At 44.9% G+C, this 22,715-nt stretch overlaps 1 protein-coding gene across 5 annotated transcripts in view; it reads left to right on the plus strand.

Annotated features, from left to right (window-relative positions):
• The window catches only part of ZSWIM8 (zinc finger SWIM-type containing 8), a 64,747-nt gene extending 43,414 nt beyond the window's left edge, over positions 1–21,333 (plus strand). The window contains exons 10-26 of one of the 5 annotated variants that reach the window (XM_054831025.1): positions 995–2,003; positions 2,815–2,946; positions 3,876–4,055; positions 5,361–5,544; positions 6,118–6,216; positions 7,565–7,689; positions 8,994–9,225; positions 9,958–10,110; positions 10,912–11,134; positions 11,331–11,620; positions 12,380–12,603; positions 12,894–13,376; positions 13,959–14,127; positions 16,431–16,604; positions 18,022–18,237; positions 19,090–19,268; positions 20,273–21,333. In XM_054831025.1, coding sequence (XP_054687000.1) covers positions 995–2,003; positions 2,815–2,946; positions 3,876–4,055; positions 5,361–5,544; positions 6,118–6,216; positions 7,565–7,689; positions 8,994–9,225; positions 9,958–10,110; positions 10,912–11,134; positions 11,331–11,620; positions 12,380–12,603; positions 12,894–13,376; positions 13,959–14,127; positions 16,431–16,604; positions 18,022–18,237; positions 19,090–19,268; positions 20,273–20,476 — 4,276 coding nt within the window. In that variant the 3' untranslated portion in view covers positions 20,477–21,333. The other 4 variants (XM_054831026.1, XM_054831027.1, XM_054831029.1 and 1 more) reach the window with 4 other exon arrangements.
• The last annotated feature ends 1,382 nt before the right edge of the window (positions 21,334–22,715 follow it).

Consider the following 22,715-nt stretch of genomic DNA (forward strand, 5'->3'; position numbering starts at 1 on the left):
GTCACTCTGTTTTGATTTGATTTTTTTGTTCTTTTGCTTTTGATAGGAAATCTGAGAGGATTGAAGTGTTGGGCTTGTACCTCAGATCTCTGAAATGTGTGGCAGAAACAAGATGGCAGTTGATTGAGACACTTGGTGCAATTTCTAGAGATGTCTTTTTCTCTTCTTGAATCAGATCATCCAAATGTGTAATCCATTTACACGATCTTGGTCATATGCTTAGGCCCTATGTGAGATTTGGAGCTGGGAAATGCAGAAATGCTTTGTTCTTCCCGTGGTAATATGGGGCATGGGACTAAGTGCTGTGTAATTTAAGTCTATATAACCTTACCAGCTTGCTTCTTTCTCAGAGTTATTTGAACATCAATTATTTTTGTCTAGCTTGTTCTGTGCCTATGGCTTGCAACAGTTTAGCCTTCTGAGGACAGCCTGCTAAAGCCTAAATTAAATTGTTGGGCTGCAGATAGGCATATCAGGGTAAAGCAAGTAAATGCCTGGGAGGTAGATTAGGTGGTCATGTCTGGCATTGTGCTTCCCTGGGTAGGCTGTTTAGATTGTACTTGTGAATGTCTTGACTGGAGTTGTTCACAGGGCTGTTTCACAGCTGCTGCAAACTGTTTTATGAATGTTTCCAAGAGCAGCTCCCCATGGCACTCACTGGTCTCAGACTGCTGAGGCTCACATCACTAGTGCCTTATTTGGGGCAGATAAGCAAACAAGGCAGACAGTATTTCATTTTAAACCCCCTAGTTTGTATTGTGCTTTCATGTGGGTACTGTTCACGTTTTGTTTCAATATCATGGGCCTATCTAGGATTTGGTTGTTAATATACCTGTTTCCTTTTTTCAGCCTGTCTTCTTACTAATGCTGTCTATACTTAATTTGGCAGATGTTTCTGACCAGAAGGAGGAGGTGTTCTGTGGATTAAGAGGTATTTTGTCACAGGTGCATTTTGTGTCTGCTTTCTAACCTGTCCTCTTACTTCTTCTCTTAGGCGGAGGGACCTTTGCTCACAGCTCAGACAGTGGCAGCTGAAAGTCATAGATAATGTTAAGAGGGGTCAGCACAAGAAATCACTGGAGAAGCTCTTCCAGGGTTTCAAGCCAGCTGTGGAAGCCTGTTACTTCAACTGGGAGGAAGCTTATCCCATTCCTGGGATCACTTATAGCAGCACTGACAAGAAGAACTCGTTCTGCTGGGTAAAGGCCATCCAGCAGAGGAGCTGCCGGTTACAGTGTGCAGAAACTGCCTGTGAGGCTGGTAGAACCCATGGACAGGAGCCTGGGGGACCATGTCTGCAGCCTGGAGACAGGCTGCGTCCCTCTCCCCAGGAGCCAGCAGTTCGTCCGAAGGAACTTACTGGAAAGCGGAAAGTTGTCTCTGAAACGCCACAGAGGGTTCTGAGACGACTTTCAGCAGAAGGTGATAAAGCTGTGTATAAAACTGCAGTGGGCAAAGCAAAGTTGCCAGTGAGCAAAGGCTTGACCAGTAAACACAGTGGGAAACGCCGCATGAGCAGTGAAGACAGCTCTCTGGAGCCGGACTTGGCAGAGATGAGCCTGGATGACAGCAGCTTGGCTCTGGGGGCAGAAGCCAGCAACACATTTAGTTTCACAGAAAGCCCACTGAGCAGGAGCTACAGGGACACCTTTGAGGAGGATGGTGGGGTTTACTTCTCTGAAGGACCTGAGCCCAGTGTCAGGAGCAGTTCCATGGCCAAGAAATCACCCAAGGATCCTGTGGGGGAAATGGGTAGTGGTGATGATGACCTGCCTTCTGCAGATGAGAACAGCGGTGGTGTGAGCCTGAAGCCAGAAGAAGTGGGAGAGAATGGTGCAGCGGGGGGAGGGGATGATGGAGAAGAGGAAGACGATTACCAGGTATACTATCTGAATCCACAAGAGGTAGCCAAGGAAGATGATGACAAAGCTGAAGGGGGAAATGAAGAGGAGCAGGATATATTTGCTGGTATAAAGCCTCTGGAGCAGGAGAACCGGATGGAGGTGAGCTGAGTCTAGTTCAAAACACTGTTTTGCAGTTTTATGTATTGTGTACATCACTATCTTGCCACCCTCGTACTTGTCACAACCTAGTATGTTGTTAAATCAAGTGCTTAATTATAATGTCATCATAACCCATTGTATCATAAGGTATCCTCAGTCTTAATGCAGTGGTGTCACACGTGACTGTTTCCCACACGCTTGACTCCCTATTTCTGTGCTAACTTCAAGTGTGTCCCAGTTTTAGCTGCTCCTATCTCACACTCCAGGATTTACAAATGTAGGCAAAGCAGTGTGTGCTTTTCACCTAGTCTCACTCTTGGAAATGGCAAAATTGAGCTGAACTTAAAAATGAGTAAGACCGAAACATGCCCAGCAGGAAAAATATAAATCCAACCATGTAAGCAGAAATTCTCTGGAAAGCCAGAGGCAATCTAAATAGTTTGTGTCACATACCTGTAATAACTTCAAAATATGTTTAGATCTTGCACCTATATGAGCAAGCAGCTGAAATGGAGATGCATGGAAGTAGTTATAGTCAGTCAGTTTGGGGTTTAGGTTTTTTTTGAGTTATTCTCTGATCTCTTATAGCACTTGGAGGGAGGATGGAACTTAATCATGGAAGAAAAGGCTCTTTAGGGGAGTGCTTAAAGGGATAGTGGTAAAGGTCCAGGCAAGGAGGACTCTGAGAACACCTGCTGCTGAAGTTAATTGTGAATTGTGTTTGCAGAATCTTTGTGACAAGTGGTTCAAGCAGGCTAGCTCCAGCCTAGGGGAGTGTGCTTTGAATATGACCATCTGCTCTTTCTTGCAGATCCTGTTTGCCTGTGCAGAGGCCCTGTATGCACATGGATACAGTAATGAAGCATGCCGTTTAACCGTAGAGCTCGCCAGGGACCTACTAGCCAACCCTCCAGATCTCAAAGTGGAGCAGCCACCAACTAAGGTAGAGAGAGACCATGTCTAGTTTTGGGGGCAGAGAGTAAGTTAGAAGGAATATGTGGGATGGATACAACAGCATTCCTAGGCATTTCTCATTTGCTGTGATACTTCCTCTGGGTTGAACTTCTGTGAATGTCATTAATATGCCTGATCACTCTGTGTGTGTGTGAGAGAGAATAAAAAGGGTAAAAAAAATAAGAGGCCATTCAGCAGGACTTGGAGTCTTCAGAAACTTGAGTTTAGTTAAAAGCTTCTTCACTTTTCTGTATGCTTCAGAGAGAAGCTTGGTTGGTTTCTTCAAAGCTGTAGCTCCTTTAGGAATCTATTTTAAATCAATTGAACAAAACACCCTATTTAACATCAGCTTCAAAGGATGTTTTGTTTAAGAGATACCTGCTGCTGTGTGCTATGAGATTATATAGCAGCCATAAGAAATCTTGATTTTTGTGCAGCTCTGTGCAAGTGACCCTGTTTCTTGTGATTCTCTCCAAAACCTTACTCTCCTATTTCATAATGTACACCACTGGATGTATTAGAAGTTGTTCTGTTTCAGGATAGAGAGTTGGAGAGGGAAGAAATAAGCATAAACTTCTGGCAAATTACTTGTGGTGGCACTAAGCAGTGTTTGTTGTATGGAAGGATTCCCTTGGAAAGGACAGGCACGCAACATCTACCTGCACAGCATCAGTCCAATAGTAGACATATGTCTTATCAGCAGGCTAACTCTTCTACTGTGTTGTGTTGGGGTGAGATAGGGGAAGTAATGATGTTCATCAGTAACCACTGGGATTTGTGATTCCTCAGCAAAGGGAATAATATTTAAATGTGTTTTCTTTTTCCTGTCTACTGATTATTGCGAAGGGTAGGAGGGCAAACATAGAATCATTTAGGATGCTTAGGAAAGTGTCCTGTGACAAATTCTTCCTCAAACAGGGCAAAAAGAACAAGGTATCAACCAGCAAGCAGACGTGGATGGCAACCAACACCTTGTCTAAAGCTGCTTTCTTGCTGACTGTATTGAGTGAGCGGCTGGAGTACCACAACCTGGCCTTCCAAATAGGAATGTTTGCTCTGGAGTTGCAGAGACCACCTGCCTCTACAAAGGCTCTGGAGGTATGAAACATCTCAAAAAGGCAGTATCCATAAGCAACATTGTGCTGCTTGAATACTTTTGCTCATGTGGTTTCCATCTCAACTCCTGAAGTTTGGTTATGCTTTTATATGTTTCCTTAAAATTGATTGCAGTTGGACCAAATGGATTGTGTGCACATCCTGTTAGCACACGTTGATATGCCAGAAAAATGATCAGAAATACCACTTCATCTGGTGTTACCTTCATTGATAGGAAGCTCAGACCACATGTGCCAACAGGCCTTTGATTTCAGATGAAGCTACAGGCTTGAAAATATTTAAATGAGTACAAAATCTTTTATGAATATATTATTTTGATTAGAACACCTTGTTTCTTATCTTAAATAGGTTTCCAATTTGCTTGGCTAATCTGGGGAAAGTAAAGCCATTTGTAAGTGGAATTGTCCATATTTGCATTGGTAAAATGGTTTGAAACTTATTCCTTAGGGTGAATTTGTGCAATTGTTACATGTTTGAAAATTGTTGCCCTTGCTGATACCTCATTTGTTGGCAAGTGAATGTATGCACTGTGCAGGCATGTTATTTTGGACACTGCTTTATTAGGCTTCCTGTTAAGAAAAAAGAACTGTCCACTTAAGACCTTGTCTGTGTGATTTGCCGCTGCCTTGCTTTTCACTGCAGGGTTGTGCAGTCCCTGGAGGTGTGTATTGGTGCTAGGTATCCACCAACTACACTTGTTACACTAATTATCTGTACTTCTTAGGGTCTCATTAGAAGATTGTGAGATTGGCAGTCGCTTGCTACCTAAAAGAAAACAATCCCTTTCACATGTAAAGAGTGGAGAGAATACAGGAATGGCACAGAGTGGTGAAATGTAATGGTCTTCATCCTGGTGGCATGCATGCTGCCACTCCATGCCCATTCTTCTGCCAGTCCCTAGTCAGTCTCTGTTGTCTTGGATGGATACTTAACATAGCATCCTTTCTTCCTACAATTAAGAGTAATTGCCTTTTCCACTGACTTATCCAGTCAAATGTTTCTTCTGGTGTTCTTATGAAAGCTGATACATTTTTTTCTGTATGTAGCTCAAGAGTGATAATTTGAGTTAAAAAGATTGTGTATAAATGAGGCAAGACTTGTATTAGATTTCAAAATCTGTGTTCAGTGTGGAGAGAAGGGCAAAGGTGGCTAGGGTGCTAAGAGTTGCTATGATTTAACGATCCAATAAAAACTGTTGCTGTACTTTATGTATAGGGAAAAATGGTCCATTGCCCACAGGGCCTGTGCTGATGACAGCTTCTTCTGTCTCCTTGTGGATACTACCAGGTGAAGTTGGCATATCAGGAGTCTGAGATTGTAGCCCTCTTGAAGAAGATTCCCTTGGGCACTAGTGAGATGAACACTATTCGAGGAAGAGCTGAAGAACTGCGAGAAGGGACACTATGCGATTACCGTCCTGTCCTGCCTCTGATGTTGGCTAGCTTTATATTTGATGTCCTGTGCACTCCAGGTACCGTCTGCATTGGCTTGAGTGTATGAAAGGCATGTTCTGAGATGCCAGGTCTTGAGGGGTTTTCAAAGAGAAACTGTCTTCTGTATAAGAACAACCTAATCTTGATTCTTCACACGCTATTGTTTGCACTTCCTTCCATGTTGCTTTAGAGGTACTTTGTGCCCCAATGGAACTATCTCTCCTTCTGCTTACATTTGAAAACAACTGGAAACTTACCACATTTCAGCACTCTGTATGCTTTTGTAAAATAGTTATAAATGACTGACTTTTCTGCTCTTATGCTGGTTATATTTAGTGGAAGCTAATATAAATCTAGTGTTTAAAAAAGAACACAACAACCTGGGATTAGAAGACTGACTTGGCCATATATCTGCCTGGTTTGGAGCCTTCTGAGTTTAGAGAGAGAAAGAGAAAAAAGGAAAAAAAGACAGTGCTATGGTCTTGAAACTGGTACAAGCCTAGAAATAGGATCACAGGAAGCTCTGCAAATTCAGAAAACTCTCAGAAATGGCTTTTGCCTTGAGGTCCATGTTTTGAAAGCTGAGCGCTAATTCTGTTGTCTTCTTTCAGTGGTTTCTCCTACAGGCTCTAGACCCCCAAGCCGTAATTGGAATAATGAAATGCCTGGAGATGAAGAGCTTGGTTTTGAGGCAGCTGTTGCTGCTCTTGGTAAGAATCTTTCACAAGAAAAGTCTTTCTTCATCCATGTTCTGTATCCTGCCTCATTTTGGATGGCGAGAATTAGTAGTTCATTCCAGTTTGGTGCAGAAATGAAAGCGTTTGCGGGGTTTGTCAGAACCAAATGCAGAAGGATTCTACACGCAAGGTGTCATGGGCTGAGATAAAGACAGTTTAATAGGTAAAGCAAAAGCCGTGCATGCAGGCAAAGCAAAACCAGGAATTCATTCACCACTTCCCATCGGCAGGCAGGTGTTCGACCATCTCCAGGAAAGCAGGGCTCCATCATGTGTAATGGTTACTTGGGAAGACAAACACCATCACTCGGAGCGTGTCCCCTCGCTTCCTTCTTCTTCCTCCCAGCTTTATAGGCTGAGCATGGTGTCATATGGTATGGAATGTCCCTTTGGTCAGTTGGGGTCAGCTGTCCTGGCTCTGTCCCCTCCCAACTCTTTGTGCACCCCCAGCCTACTTGCTGGTGGGATGGGGTGAGAAGCAGAAAAGGCCTTGGCTCTGTGTAAGCACTGCTCAGCAGTGTTATCAATGGTTTTCTGCACGTGCCCAAAACATAGCCCCATACTAGCTACTATGAAGAAAATTAACTCTGTCCCAGCCAAAACCAGCACCCCAGGGTTGAGGTGCCTTTGCAAAGCTGTGAAAAATGGAAGGAGGATACAGGACAGTAACTGAATGTTTAATGTAGTAACATGAATTTTAGCTTTCTTCTTGCTCTTTTGTTGTGGAGGATGTGTTGACTGGGCTTTAATGGAGATGAGGTTAGACAATGATAGCGAAAGACTAACAGAAGTACTCTCAAGCATTATCATATAAATCAGGATCTTAGCATACTGGATTCTTGCCTCATTTATCAGCTTCAGCAACAAAGCAGTGATTATATATGTTGTGTTGACAATACTGCATGCCTGTTTTAAAGCAGCGTGCAAAAAGGAATAGAATGGATTAAACAAGCCCATCCTCTGTTGCCTCATCTCTGAAAGGAGGAAGAAGAGTTCTTTATGGTGTAGGAATGCTGGCTTGTAGCATCTGCAGAAACTGAAAAAGTTTGTTTCAAGATGGAGTTGTGGACTTGCCTGGGCTCTTTTCCCGCAGCATATTAGGATCTGGTTGTTCTGACAGTTGTAGCAAGCTTAGTAGTCAGAGGACAGACAGCAGCTCCTGTTTATTCATGACCTATGTCTGAAGTTAACAGAAACACAGGGGAAAAAAATAAATCTTCTTTTGCCTGTGACAGTGAGGTGAATGAAATAGCCTGAGGTATAGATAGTGCTCAGGATGTGGTGTAGTCCCATGGGCTCACTTGTCTCTCTATCCCCTGCAGGCATGAAAACAACTGTCAGTGAAGCAGAACATCCTCTGTTGTGTGAAGGCACCCGAAGGGAGAAAGGGGATCTGGCACTAGCTCTGATGATTACTTACAAGGATGATCAGTCTAAGCTGAAGAAGGTGAGCTTCCCTTTAAAAGGGGAGAGGGAGATGCAGAGCAATTTTAGGTTTTGATGGATTTGATAGATCTGCCAGTGAGCATAAGTTGCTGTGTCATGTACTGATGATTTACAAGCTATGTGGTGGTATTTATATTCTTCCACTGATGCAAAATCTGATTGCACAATGTGCGTTGCCCTGGAAGAGGCACTCTTTCCATAGGTTTCTTAAGGTCCAGTCAGGAGATGTGTTCTCACTGCTTGTAATGCTTTTGCTTACCCACTAAAACAAGTCCTTTGTCCCAGGGGTTTTCAGTGTGCACTGTGTGTGTGGTCTGGGGATTGATTCTGTTTTGCTGCTGGGATGTTGGCTTGCAGAACAGTATATCTAGAAAAGCCTTTGTTTCTTAACCTCTCACTTTGATACACTAGATCAGTCTACCTGTGTCTTAATTTCCCATGCAAGACAGATAGTAAAACTCTGCCCCTCCACCCCAAAGGAGGAAAAAAAAAAATCAAAAACTGCTGAAGCTTTAGGAAGGGTTTTATTAATCTTTTATACTCAGTAAACTCTTCTATCCAGCAAGAATATTATTAGTGTCTTTCTGTCTCCTAAAGGAGAAACACTTTTGCTATACTCTTCTCCAGGGAATAACAGGAACATTGTCATCTGCAAATAAATGCTCTGTCACACTCATGGTGTTCATTTCACATGGAGAACAAACAGTAGAAATGGACAAACCCTTAAAATGTGGTCATGCGTTGTTCCCCAATTATGTAATAAATAAGGACAAGAAAGAGTTATTGTAGACCAGTAGAAGGGAGTTTTAGTGGCTTTACCAGTTTCTCAGTAATGGTATGACAGGATTTTTTGAATGGTGTACACAGAATGTTGGTGACTTAAACAAGAACATCTAATGACTGGCAGAACTAAATACAGAGTTCTCCATTCTGTCCTTGATGTACCAGAATTACATCTTTATTGAGAGTTTTGGGTGCTTTTCAAGTAAAGCCTGTGGCTGCTTGAAGTGGAAAAGGAGATATTACTGAGTACGAATTAATCTGCTTTCTCAGTAATGCAGACCACATGGCTCTCAACTGTGCATTGCTGATCTTCAGTGCAGGAAGACAATGCCTACTTTCTAGAGAATAAGTATTTTCTTTTTTTTCCTCCAACAAATGGAATTTATTGTCCACCAGGAAGCTGATTTGGTACTTTTCTTCTATGTCTTAGTGTAATGCCAGTTCTCTTACCCTTCTGCTAAGCTCTTTTTTTTTCCTTTTTTTTTTTTTTCCCTTCTCTCTCTCTCCTCCTTGCTGTTAAAGATTTTAGACAAACTCCTGGACAGAGAGAGTCAAACTCACAAGCCACAGACTCTGAGTTCCTTCTACTCATCCAGCAAGCCTACAGTAGCAAATCAAAAATCTCCTTCCAAACATGCTGCCCAGTCCACTGCAGCTATCCAACAACTTCCAGGGACTTCTGTCACTCAGCAAGCTGCTGTAAGCACGGCAGTCCAGAGCAGTCCTGAGACCTTTGTGGAGAAGAGTGCACAGGGTAAGATGTGCTTTGTAACATTTTTGTCTGTTTTGGGAAGTAGAGTGATTGTATTACCATCTGACTGCTCAGTGTTTACTAGAATGTCATTCACCTATTATCTGTTTGGCTGGATCCGTTTCTGTACACATTCTTGTGGCATAGAAATTCAAGCTAATTTTCAGGTTTTCCTATCTTGAGCCAGTTGCATAACCAGTTAACATAAAACTACTGTGACTCCATCTTTTAGGTTTGTATCAGAGAGGTGCAGGATTTCAAAAAGTCACATGCTAAGTCAGGTACCTTCATGCAAGATAAATAACTAAGATTGCTGAAGGGCATTAGAGATAAACGTGGTTTTCTTGAAGCTGTGCCTCCACTTTGTTGGCAAATATCACATACAGCAGCATTTGGTGGAAAGCAGATGCTCTTTCAACTCTTCCCAAAGAGATCGATACTAGCTGAGGATGACTGCAATAAGGTTAGGATTGCTGGAGCATATTTATTCTAAAATTTTTCTGTAGTTGCAGCAAATTTTCCAAATCTTGAGTTGTTAAGATTAAATGTTCTTGGCCTGGTATCGGATGATATGCTTAATACCAAAAGAAAACTGAGATAATCCTGCTCATAAAATCCACTCATTTTATAAATCCTACACCTTTTGATGTTTGTATCTTTTAAATAGCCACATCTGGTTTTAGAGATACAGAAACAAATCCTAATGTTTACCTTGTCACTGTCCTGTGTATGCAGAGAGCTCTCAGAGGTCCCCCTGTGAGCCAGCTGCGGAGGCCACTGTCTTGAAACAAGAGGGAAAGGTCCCCAGTCGTCTGGCCCTTGGAAACCGAGGTGGATACAATGGGAGATGCTGGGGTTCGCCTGTCAGGCAGAAGAAGAAACACACAGGTAGGAAATGACTAGTTCATACAGGATCAAGTGCTGTGCTAGGCAGCCTGCTGGGGTTTTAGCAATTCCCTTGCTGTTTCATTCCACTTGTCAGCCTTTCCTGTGCTACAGAAGCAGCTGATTGTCTCTGAGGTGTTTGGCATGGAGAAATAAGTTTTGCTCCACAGATTTCCTGCCCCCTTCTGTATGGCAAGTTACCATACCTTTCTCACACCAGATACGTTCTGGGTGATGGATTAGACAGCTGGAGCTGAATGATTGCTGGACTTTGGGAGTGGAGCACTGTGCTCCTGGGTCCAGAAACAAATTCAGAGGAGCTGCTGCCTCTCTACACTTCCCTTGGGAAGAGTATAAGTGAGAGGCTGAGGATGCGAAGAACCTTTGTGTAAATTGTTCAGCATATACTAGAAGGGTTTTCTTCATACTCCTACAGTCTGTGGAACTTGACTTTGTATGTATATTTGCTTCTTGTTATACTCTGCCACAAAGCTTGACAGATGGAGTGAGAGGCTGGGATGGTGTGAAGGGGAAAGTAAAGATACATTTTTCTTGGACTCTTCTGCTTTTTATTCTGAGAACTGCAAAATGACACTGATAGTGACTAATACAACTAACACTGGCCAAACTGACTGATTTAATCTTTCTTAATTTGCAAAGCTGAATGCCTGGCAGCTATAAGGCTGACTGTCACTGATGCAATTGATCTTAATTGGGATTGTAGGTGATGTGGGTAGGAGTTTACCTACCCACATTACATTTACTAACCCTGGTGACGTTACTGTGTGGGTTCTGGTGTTGTAGGCATGGCTAGTATTGACAGCAGTGCTCCTGAAACCACCTCTGACAGTTCTCCAACGCTCAGTCGGCGTCCGCTACGTGGGGGATGGGCAACAACATCCTGGGGCAGAGGACAGGACAGTGACAGCATCAGCAGTTCTTCAAGTGATTCGCTGGGATCTTCCTCTTCCAGTGGCAGTAGAAGAGCCAGTGGGGGAGCCCGTGCAAAGACTGTGGAAGTTGGCAGGTAATGAATAATACCAATGCACAGAAGCAATCTCTAGGCCTGATGTCAGGGAACTGACACATATGCATGAGGTGCACTTCCTTGGGAGTGTTTCCTTTGTTTCTTCTGGACCCTAAAGATGGGAACTCTGCACTCCAGCTAGTGAACTTGGGGTACTTGTTGCTGTCTGAAAGGTTCCTCTATCTTTTTCTTCTAGGTATAAAGGGAGGCGGCTGGAGAGCCATGCTCCTCATGTCCCAAACCAGCCCTCAGAGGCAGCTGCTCACTTCTACTTTGAATTGGCCAAGACAGTCCTTATCAAAGCAGGTGGAAACAGCAGTACCTCCATCTTCACCCATCCTTCCTCCAGTGGTGGGCACCAGGGACCACACCGCAACCTTCATCTCTGCGCCTTTGAGATTGGGCTGTATGCACTAGGACTGCACAATTTTGTGTCTCCCAACTGGCTCTCTCGAACTTACTCCTCCCATGTCTCTTGGATCACAGGTTACAGCAAAACTTTATTGGGAAGCTTGCTTTTGGGCAGGAAGGAGGGGAGGGAGGCAAGCTTATGCCCTAAAAGTGTAATATTGATGTGTTGTGGTAGCCATGTAAGCTGCTAGCACAGCTGGCAGTACAAGATGAGCACCACTGATTTTACACAGCCATGCTTGTTTTGCCCTGAAAGTTCTTGTGAACTGTTTCTTCTTGTTTGTATGGCAACATGCTTCAGTCGTCAGAGCTATAGACCACTTTTCACACAGAGACTAGTCTTTACTTCTCCTTTGGGGGTCTACTGAAGAGACAGACATTTGTCAAGTTTGAACATGCTCTTTGGCATTTCACTTTCTTCCTCCTTCTGTTTGCAGCCAGACCTACTAACTGCTATCTATCCATGTGGCTTCTAGAACCTGAAAAACACACCCTTGAAAATTCATGTTTTCCTGATATGATAGAAATAGAGCAACAGTCCAGGCTGTGGTTTTTGGGTACTAAAATCAGCTATAGCAAGTTGTTCTCACTGTCTCAAATGCATCTTTAGCTTAACTTTGATAATGGTACTCTCACCATTGCTTGCTTACTGAGGGCTCTTGCTTGTCCTGTGTTTTGGGAGAAAGAGCCTAAATTTGACTTGAAGCCTAAGGGGAACAACTAGGCTTTGTTGCTGCTCCTGAAAAAGTGAGGAGTGCACCTCCTGTTCAGGGAAGGCTGACTGGAACCATGCTGGGCATACAGCGGTGTGAGAGTCTTTTCTTTTACTCTTAGGGCAGGCCATGGAGATTGGTAGCGCAGCCTTGAACATCTTGGTGGAGTGTTGGGATGGGCATCTGACTCCCCCAGAGGTGGCATCATTGGCAGACAGAGCTTCACGGGCCAGAGACTCCAACATGGTGCGGGCAGCTGCTGAACTGGCACTCAGCTGCCTGCCCCATGCCCATGCCCTGAACCCAAATGAGATCCAGAGGGCCCTGGTGCAGTGTAAGGAACAGGTGAGCATCAAATGGGGGCTGGCTAGCGCAAGCTGATTTTCAGCATTGAGGACATGCTGTTACTTGTGGAATTGGCTCCTCTGCTACTGGACAGCCTTAATCCCAGTTCTGTGGATTTCTCTTATCTTTAATGAATAACTCTGATTATTCTGCTGCATAGTTGTGATCTGTCTGCTCCCCATAGCATCAGTCATTTTAGAGTGCCTTACACTTTTCTGCTGTTGTAGTTTTGCCTTCTTGTGTTTCTGGTTTTGCATTCTTCACTTCTGCTTTTCTTTCACTGCCCACAGGACAATCTGATGCTGGAAAAGGCCTGTATGGCAGTAGAAGAGGCAGCCAAAGGAGGTGGCGTTTACCCAGAAGTTCTCTTTGAAGTAGCTCACCAGTGGTACTGGCTTTATGAACAGACTGTTGGTGGGACCCCAGCCCAGAGAGAAGGTGCTACTGCCTGCAGTGCCAGTGGTGCCCGGGCTGCATCTGAAGCAGCGCGTGGGTTGACAGACAACCGGGTGACCTCTGAGCCAACCACTGTAACAGTGGCAGCTGCGGTAACCGCAGCAGCAACAGTCATGCCGGTGATCTCTGTCGGGTCGACTATGTACCAGCAGCATACAATGGCAGGGCCAGCAATGGCACATACACACACACAGGGTCTCCACCCTTACACCACCCTTCAGACTCACATCCCCTGTAATCCCCAGTATATTGGACACACAATCCAGCACATGCCGCGCCCAGCTGTCTTCCCAGTGCCTGGCTCAGCGTACCCGCAGGTGAGTTTTGCCTGTGCCTTGTTCACTTATGGTGACTTTGTGTGGCTGCTTCCAGAGGGAGTCTGTCTGACTGGGGAGAGTGTGGGGCTCAGACCTCCCGTGGCTTGAGATCGAGCTTCTGCTTTCACTTACTTGCCGATGTGTGATACTTACTTTGGCTCCCCAGCTCAGCTTACAAGAAGCCTTCTGTGGGTGCATGTAAAGTCTCAAGTCGTTTTTAATTTTTATTGCTCTATAGTTTCTCAGAAGGTACTGGACAGAAAGCATGTCTTCTTGAGAGCTTGCAGACTAGATAGAGACTACAGAGGGAGAACCAAATAAAGTTTATTTTAAACTCTGCCTATTTTTGAAAGTTCTTGGAGTGGTTTTCTGCAAACTGATTAGATTTCAAAGGAGGAGGAGCAAGCAGATATAATGGTCATGTGGTCCAAGGTAGTTTCTATGCTGCTTCTTCCTGTGCTTCCTCCTCCCTGTCAGATTGGATTTCCCATACTCTGGGGTTAGTGTGGGGACCTTGTGTTTTGGACTACTTCTAAACGGTCAGATGAAGTAGACATGACTATTATTTATGTTCTGTTTTAGAGTGTCCATCCAGCATTCATAGGAGCGCAATACCCTTATTCAGTAACACCACCATCATTGGCAGCTACAGCAGTATCATTCCCCGGTGTGCCAGTCCCATCCATGACGCAGATTGCGGTGCATCCCTATCACAGTGAAACAGGACTATCACTGTCTTCCAATGTAGCAAGTAAGTGTTACAGCTCTGGGCTGTGCATAGTGTACGCTTATTTACTGTGCCTCTGAGCTGCACCCCAGTCGAGTCTTGCTCATCATTGACCACAGGTGGGACCAGGGTTCTTGCACTGAAAAGTTCTGGCCAAATCCACTCCATCCTAAAGATACGCATGCTTGGTGGTACTGGGATTTGTAATGGGGCCTGATTCAGCTGGTGGGGCTTTAATTTCTGTTTAGCTAAATTTCCAGTATAAGATTATTTTGGCCTCTCAGACTAAAGTGTGTTTGGAGCCCTCCTGGCCTTTCTGACCTCTAACTTATTGGACCTTTATTCCCCCTCTCCTTTGGGCAAGGTAAGCATAGATGATCTTGATCTTGTGGTTCCTTTGGGTCAAATGAATAGAGAGTGCGGGAAGCAGGCAGACTTGTGCTACAATAGCACTAATAGATGTCTTTCCTGCCTGAAGGGACTGGAAGCAGCCAGTACCTGAAATGTGGAACTTCTGTAGAGAAGACATGTTTTGGCAGGATCCTGTCAATGACAATCTGAATGATTGCTCACATGTTGTACTGGGGCTAGAGCGGTGGTGAAGACCCATCAAGTAGTGTGCAGCACTGGGACAGCAGATATTGACTGAATTGTGGACATGCTCTCATTGCCATGGTGTTTTGCACCAGTGGGTCATGGTTGACCCAGGCTCTGTTATCCCCTCACTGGTGAGGCTGTAATGTTTGCCTCTTTGTACATTTGCTTATCAGTGCTTCGCAACTCACCAGATGCTGGAAGACTGGTATGTGGTAAAATGCTTAAGAGCTGCCTTGGCCTCCTTCATATCCAGATTATCAGGAGAATCTTTTCAGTTATTTTTATCTTGCATTTTGATGCCAAAAAGCTACCACAAAAGCAAATAGAATAGTCCTGAAGGCCTCAGGATCTGAAGAGCATCCTTTGCTTTGCCTTAGTCCTCAGCTGATGCTGTGACTCTTAATTGTGAGAAACCATTTCTGTACTCCTCCAAAGAGTTATGAATCTTCCAGAACTGCTAACTCATCCTAGAGCACTTAAAATAATGAAAGGAAAAAACAACCCCACCCTTTCCAATTGCCATTGTTTATGGCTTGCATAAAGTTCTGTTTTCAGTTCTTAAAATACTGTTTCACTGTTCCTGGAGTACATAGTCACGTGGCGACGCTTGAGCTCTGGCAACAATTCAGCTCATTCTTATGGGTTATTCTCCTTGGCCAGACTTCAAATGCAGCATGGATTTTGTCCCACTTTGTGGGTTGTTTGGTACCATGTGTCTGCTTGGTTGAGGAGGTCAGACAGATCTTTCCCGGGAGGCACATTGTTCTCAGGTATTCAACTATTCACTAGTAAACATTTAAAAAAATATGCTGGAGGTGACAGGGGAAGAGGAGAAATCAGAACTTGGAGCATTGCCCAAGCTGGTGTAGTAGCACCACAGAGAAGCTGTGAAATAAGGGTGACAATGTGCACACACCTAATGGCATCTCTGGTCTGGAATTCTCAGCAAACCTTGCTTTTTCTTCTCTGTACCTTTCTTGAGAGGGAAAGTTTGATAAACTTGAGTCCCTTGTCAGAGTACAGTTTACTGGCTCAGTGTTAACTGCTGTCTGTACAAGTTTAGGTGGTATAATGTAATGGATTTTCCTGTGATTTCCCTTGATTTTGCCCATACTGGTTAAGTGAAGGTGACAGAGCTTCTCAAGTTTCCTTGCTGTTTTTACTGTTGGTATGTTCTGCCAGTGTATGCAATGGCTGTTCTTTCCGAGGATGGATTGGAGGCTAGCCTCCAGTAAGACCCTTCCTGCATGGTAGCTGGATGGAGTGATAGCTGTCTTACAGCAGAAGTGGAGGAACCTCACAATGTTGGACTTGATCTTTGAGTGACTTAATACTGTTCCTGCTCAATGATTTTCCTCAGCAGTTTCTCGTCAGGTGTAGACATGCACATGCTTGTTTCCTTGGACAAGAAATCAGAACCAGACATGTTATTAAATAATAGCAAAGACCTTTGAGTCAACACATGTATTTACATGTAAAACATGGATGATGTTCATGTTCATGGTATACTGCAAAAGGCCCTTCAGGCCGTGCTTGCAAACAAAATAGAGATATTCCTAGCCCGTTGTATTTCAGTTGTAAGTGTATGGTTTTTGGTTGCTGTATTGCTCTGTTTAGGGGAACAGAACACTACATTGGCAGGGGGCGGTCAGGTGAGGGAGATGATGGCCCAAGGAAACCTTCTTTTAGGCTGGTGGTGGGTCCTAATGCTGCTGTTTTGCTCTCTTCAGTAGGAAGTGTCCATGCAGGATCAACGTTCCCAGCGATTCAGGGGGCTTCCTTGACAACTCTGTCCTCACAGCCCAACTCCCTTGTTACAGGGGGTTTTCCTGCCGAGGATGAGCAGCACAGTCAGCCTGTGAGCCCCCAGGGTCTGCACTACCTCCACTCCGCATACCGAGTTGGTAAGGACGGCCAAGTGGGTTTCTGTGGCCCCCTCAAGAGGGATTCAGGGCAAGGCTGCAGGTTTTCACTATCATTTGGCAATTTGCTTCTGCACCTTTTGGGGGTGATGGCATCTTAGCTACATGGGGAAAGCCAGTTCATGATCATATGTGGAGGCTAAAAATGGAGACAAAGCGCTAGAAGAATGAACAGTTGTCGTTGAGAACCATCAGAGTAGAAGAGAAAGCTGTGTAGGTTAGAGCTGGGAAGAGTCTTGCCTTTCAGCAGGTGTATGCAAAGGAGTCTGGATAGCACTCTGAGGATGTGATTGTGTAAATTGTGACTGTGAAAAAATAGACTTCAGCTCCTGCTGCTCATGGATGGTGCAGGCACACCTCTCCTTTAATGGTACCAGTTGAGTCTTCAGAGACACAGAGGGATGTGCCTCTCCAGAGATGACGCTGAAGACTGACATGGAGGGAACTTATATTTTGTGGAGAGTGGGTATGTAATTAGCATTCTTTTCCCTTCCCAGTCACACTAGTTATGAGGAAATAGAGTCTCTGCCTGAACTGCCATGGGTACAAGGATATCAGTCTTGGGGGTTGTGACTGAGCTTAGATTGCAGTAAGCTACTTGTACATAGTCATGGTCCAACCCAGTGGATACTTGTGGAGGGAGAAGAGAGCCTCTAAGATAAGCAAAGTCAGCCCAGGGCAGCAAACAAACAGCAAGAAAATGGAAGGAAGGCTATCTGGAGGTTGCTTGAGGGTTTTTTGTTGAAAGCTAGAGAAGAAGGTACTTGTTAGCCAGAAAGGGGTGTAGATGTCATTGTAAACATCACAGTGGTAAGTGGTAAACCATGAAAGGCGTTTAATAGCCTGAATAACAGAGAAGGGGGTGGGGGAAGAGGGTCTGGAAGATCAAGCCATAGTGCCTGTTGGTATTTTAAAACTTTTTAAATGGGCAGATTTGTGTGAAGAACTCTAGTGGAATAAGTGAAATATTTGCAGATTGGCAATACTGCAGCTCAGTGTTGGCCTGTTGTCTTGCAGCTGAGTTGGTTGGTGTGGGTCGCTTCTCTGCTGCAAAATTTGGAGCAAATGCATTGCTTTGAGGACACCTCTTGTAGTGCAGCTTTTGGGGCTATCTGCTTGACCCTGCTGACTAGTGGAGTGTCTCTTGGCAGCTCTAGTGAGGTTTGATGGCTGCGCAGATTTCCCAGCCTGGAGCAGCAGATCCGGATGTTCTTGCAGATACTTCCTATGGTGACAGGCTCCAAGATGGGCCTTTTGTTTCTCTCTGGACTCTTCGCAGCTAGGGAATTTTCTGCTGATGAAGGGCAGGCCGATCAGGTGGTTTTGCAGTGAGTGAAGTGCTAGACTAAGTCTTACTGGGCAGAAGTGCTGCTTGACTCTGGCTGCCCCTTTCTCACAGGGATGCTGGCTCTGGAGATGCTTGGCCGAAGAGCTCACAACGACCATCCCAACAACTTCTCCCGCAGCCCACCCTACACGGAGGATGTAAAATGGCTCCTTGGGTTAGCTGCGAAGTTAGGTAAGGCTCAGAGCAGTACTTCAGCAGAAATCCACTTGCTGGGATTTGGACCATGGTGGGAAAAAGCTCTCCAAAGAGTGAAACTTCAAAGATTGGGTGAGCCTGATATCTGATCCCATTTCTGAGAATGTTTCAGAAGATGCCTGCTACTCTTTCATCCAGGCAGTTGTCCCATTTCTGGGTTCTGTAGGCATGCTGTAGACTTTTGAGGCACTGGATGAAGTGCATGGGGTTAGACAGGACTCAAAACTTGTACCTCTTCCATTCTATAACAACAACTTTTTCTTTTCCATTATCTTGTAGGTATTCCTCTTTCTTACATATATTTACACCTTCTGTGAAGACCTTTTATAGCAATAGGTGCTCAAACCACCAATTATTTGGTTTTTTTTGTTTTTACTTCCACTTTGCTCTTGGATCTTTTTTGTCAGTTCATTTTTTAATTCTTTCATCTGCAGTAAGAACTTTTAAAAAAACAACAACCCAATCTCTACAGTCTGTCTAGTGGCATGGCTTCTGCTGCTGGGGAGCTCCACTGTAGGCAGCAGTGAGGAAGCTTGACTGTCTCTCCAGGCTCCCTAAGGCCTGAGGGCTGGAGCATCTAGGTGCTTCCTAGGTGGGGAGGCAAGCAGCAATGGTACGAGGTGCAGTGCATCCTTGCCTCTGTAGTTACATTGCACCTCAGTTTTCTTTCATATTCATATTTAAAGACAGGTGAACTGGGAATATCAGTGACTGAGGTGGTACCTGGTCTCTACTCAGACCTGACGGATATATCAGAACGGTCTCTTGTCCCCATGAGTTTGCTAGAATGTCTCCCCCAGGCCTGCTGGAGACTATTACACTGAGAAGAAGGTGCTCCAAATCCAGGTACTTGCTGGGAAGTACCTGATTTCTTGTGTTTCTCTTACTTTAACACTGTTGTTCTGACTTGTCCTTCCTGTGCAGGTGTAAACTACGTGCATCAGTTTTGCGTTGGTGCAGCCAAGGGCGTGCTGAGCCCCTTTGTGCTCCAGGAGATCATCATGGAAGCTCTACAGAGGCTGAACCCTGCCCATGTGCACAACCACCTGCGCACCCCAGCCTTCCACCAGCTGGTGCAGAGGTGCCAGCAGGCCTACCTGCAGGTAACGTGTGGCCTGTCAAAGCTGCCAGGCCATTGCCTGCCTTGCAGGTACTGTGTGTGTGAGCGTGTGTCTGTGTCTGCAGAGGGGAAAGGACTTTGGGTACTGGTAGCTGAACTGGTCCATTGCCTGATGCATCCCTCTCCCTCAGCAGGAACTAGAATAGGCATCGCTTGCCTGTGTGGAGGCTACATCATTGTACCCTGTCTTCAAAGACCTCTCCCCTCCCATGCTCACCACGAAGGATGGAGTGGATCTGTGTTCCCCATCCACTTTTTTCCTCTTTCCAAATGCTACCCCATACCTTTTAACTTCTGTACTTTTTCTTTTCTATGTTTTCAGGCCCCCTGTCCGCCTCTCTTCCTAGCCTGTCTTTTTTTTTTTTCTTTCCTTGTTTGTAGCCTGTCTTCCCCTCGTCATGAAATCCTGGCATGGCTGTCTGGTGTGCCAGTGCTGGCACTAATAGTGGAAGTGGTCAGCTACCAGTACGGATGAGATATCTCAGGATTTATTGAAACCAGGACAAGTGTGTTTCAGTGAGCCAGCTGGAATACCAGAGCTGCCTGCTCCTTAAAACAGTGTAAACAGGACACCCCGCATATACCTACTTCTCTTGAATAAATGACCAGAAGGGTGATTCTGTAGACATACTGTCCAGGTTGGATTAGCTGTCCTATCACCTAGGTCATATTTTGGAGAAATGACAGCTTCTTCACTTGCACTCTTTTTCTGAACTACATTTGAGAAATCTGTTCCCCTAAAGCTGGACCTGCAGTTTTGAGGCCTTAGTTGAGAAGCCGATAGAAGTGACAGTGTTAAGCCTAGAGATATTTTGTAGCAACTTAGTCTAAGCCTTACTCCTCCGCTACTCAGAGTCTTGGGACATCTCCTGGGGTAACAGGATCGTGTGATGTATCACCCTGGGAGCTCTTGAGTCCTCCTCTGAGTGTCACCAGCATGAGGGTGGTGAGCAAATACCTTAAGGCTCTTTCCCTGTTCCCATCTAGTACATCCATCATCGGCTGATCCATCTCACTCCAGCTGACTACGATGACTTTGTGAATGCCATCCGCAGCGCCAGAAGCGCCTTCTGCCTGACTCCCATGGGCATGATGCAGTTTAATGATATTCTCCAGAACCTAAAGCGCGGCAAGCAGACAAAGGAGCTGTGGCAAAGGGTCTCTCTGGAAATGACCACCTTCTCGCCGTGACATCTGGCGGAGCTCCACGGACACACAACCCTTTGCCCTGCATAGTTGTAGTTCCATTTACACCATCCTTCCTTCTGGCGTCTTTTTTATTTTAGTTTTAACTTGTTGGAAACCACTGATCTGATGTATTTATACCATGACATTCCTCTCCAGCACTGTTGCGTGTCAGCGCTCTGCTTTGCTCGCTCTTCCTCCTCCTTCCCAGCGGGCTGCAGGCTTCAGAAGCATCAGGAAATGAGAAGGAAGTTGAGCTGGCTGCCCTGTGGTGTAGTCACCGCTTTTTTCCCTGAGCCCCTGGAGGCTGTCCTGCGAGCAGTTTGCAGTGTGATTACGCACGTGTTAGAGGGGTGGGGGATTCTGTCTTAAATATTTATTTTGGCATTTATAAATATGTAAACTTTGGGGTTTTGTTTTTGGGTTGGTTTTTTTTTTTTTTTTTTGTATGGGCTTCTCTTACTCCACACACCATCTCCTGTCAGGAGAGGCTGGGATTGCTGTGCACCGCCAGTGCTTCCTCCATTCCTTTCAGCATCTCCTGCTGAGAGAAGCTGAGACTGGAGTAGCAGGGCCAGGGCCACCTCTGCGGCTTTCTGCAGCAGCTGCTGAGGGCAGAGCCTGGAGCTTGGGCAGTCAGAGACAATGACTGCACTGAGCTACCTGGAGACTGCCAGAAGGGCTTGGCTCTTTCTCAGGAGTGTTCCTCACTGGGCACTGCTGGCTCATAGGATGTTTTGATCCTGGTCGTTCTAAGTTGTACAATCGTGTTTCTTTTGGCTGGGGTATTACTCTCCTGTAATCAGTTTCTTATCCCTTGTCTCTTCTTGTTTCCTGATTAAACACTCGTTTTCTTAGACTGACTCACTCTTCTCTCTGTTATGATGTTGACAGTCTGATGGAGCTGGCCAGCTGTGTGTCAGTGGGAGCTCCTGTGAGCCCTGGCAGATAGCTGTCCTGCCTTGGGGAGCAGCAGTCCAGCACAAGGCAGTTGGCCAGAGCTTTTACACAAGCTGAGAGCCAAAGGCTTCTTGCCTGGTACTGCTCTGAGAATGACATGTCTGTGCAGGGGCTGAGATACGTGTGGACTGGGTTGTTGATGGGTGTCAAGGGACTTGGTGGTAAGCCTGGGATGTTCTGCCTACACTTGTGCCAGCCACCAAGTTCCTTTTCTGGTCTTGACATCGGTGATGTCATGTGGCAACATGGAGCTTTGTATTTCCAAGGTATCAAGCAAAACATTAGCTGCTTACCCTGGATGTAATTGTTAAAGAAGGCTAGTGGTCTGCTCCCATGTGTTTAGAGAGATGTTTGGTGGACTATGCAAGATATCCAACAGGGACAGCATTGCAGAAAATTAATTTTAGAAAACTTTTATATTTATGCCAAGGAAATTTAAAAGGCTATTGCCATTTGTAAGCATACAAGCACATAAATTTCAGGGCTTTTAAAACTGGAAGTCAGATGATTGGTGGATCCAATTTCTCAGTAGTAATGTATTTTGCTTCTGACTTGGGTTAACCCAGTGACAATGGGGAGCTTTTTTTTTCTGCAAGCTAGAAATGCGTGTCTGTTTGTATTTGTTATTTTCAACGATGCTCTTAAAAAATAAACAAACTCATAGGCATAGGGCAAAACAGACGAACAGGCTCCTTTGGGTTGACTTTGTGTACTGACAGGCCAGAGAGCGTAACTGAGGTTCCTCTATTTCTGATGGTGCAACTATAACTATTTAAAGTTCTCCTTACAGCCCCTTGTATTCCTCCATAAGGTGTCTAGTTACATGCTAATTATAAATGCTGATGTTTGTAAGAATGTGTTAAGTTTTGTGGTTTTTAAACTAAACTCCATGTTGATTATGAGCTGGCTGTTATTCAGCAAAACTCCTGGATTTGACTGGAGAACACAGCCAGATCCCTGGGATGTTTGAGTTTCTGTTCTTGCATGTTCAGAACTAGAAAAGGAGAAAATGAGAGTTTTTTAGTAAAGTCTAATCTTTTCCTTTCTACTGCATATAGGAGAAAATTAGGGGAAGAGAAGGGAGCATCTTTTAGAAGGAAAGAAGCAGAAACAAAATGGTCAAAAGAGCTGAATGCATTAAAGATCAGGAACAGAAGTGACTGTTACTGCATTGAGGATTTGGACTGAATAGGGAAATGAAATGGCAGAGCCTTGTCTGTAATATCTATTAGAAGACTACACTTAGACCCTGAGCAGGCAAGTTTTCAGACTATTGTAGTTACAA

This window comes from Grus americana, chromosome 7 (assembly GCF_028858705.1).
Source record: "Grus americana isolate bGruAme1 chromosome 7, bGruAme1.mat, whole genome shotgun sequence".
Classification (NCBI taxonomy): domain Eukaryota; kingdom Metazoa; phylum Chordata; class Aves; order Gruiformes; family Gruidae; genus Grus; species Grus americana.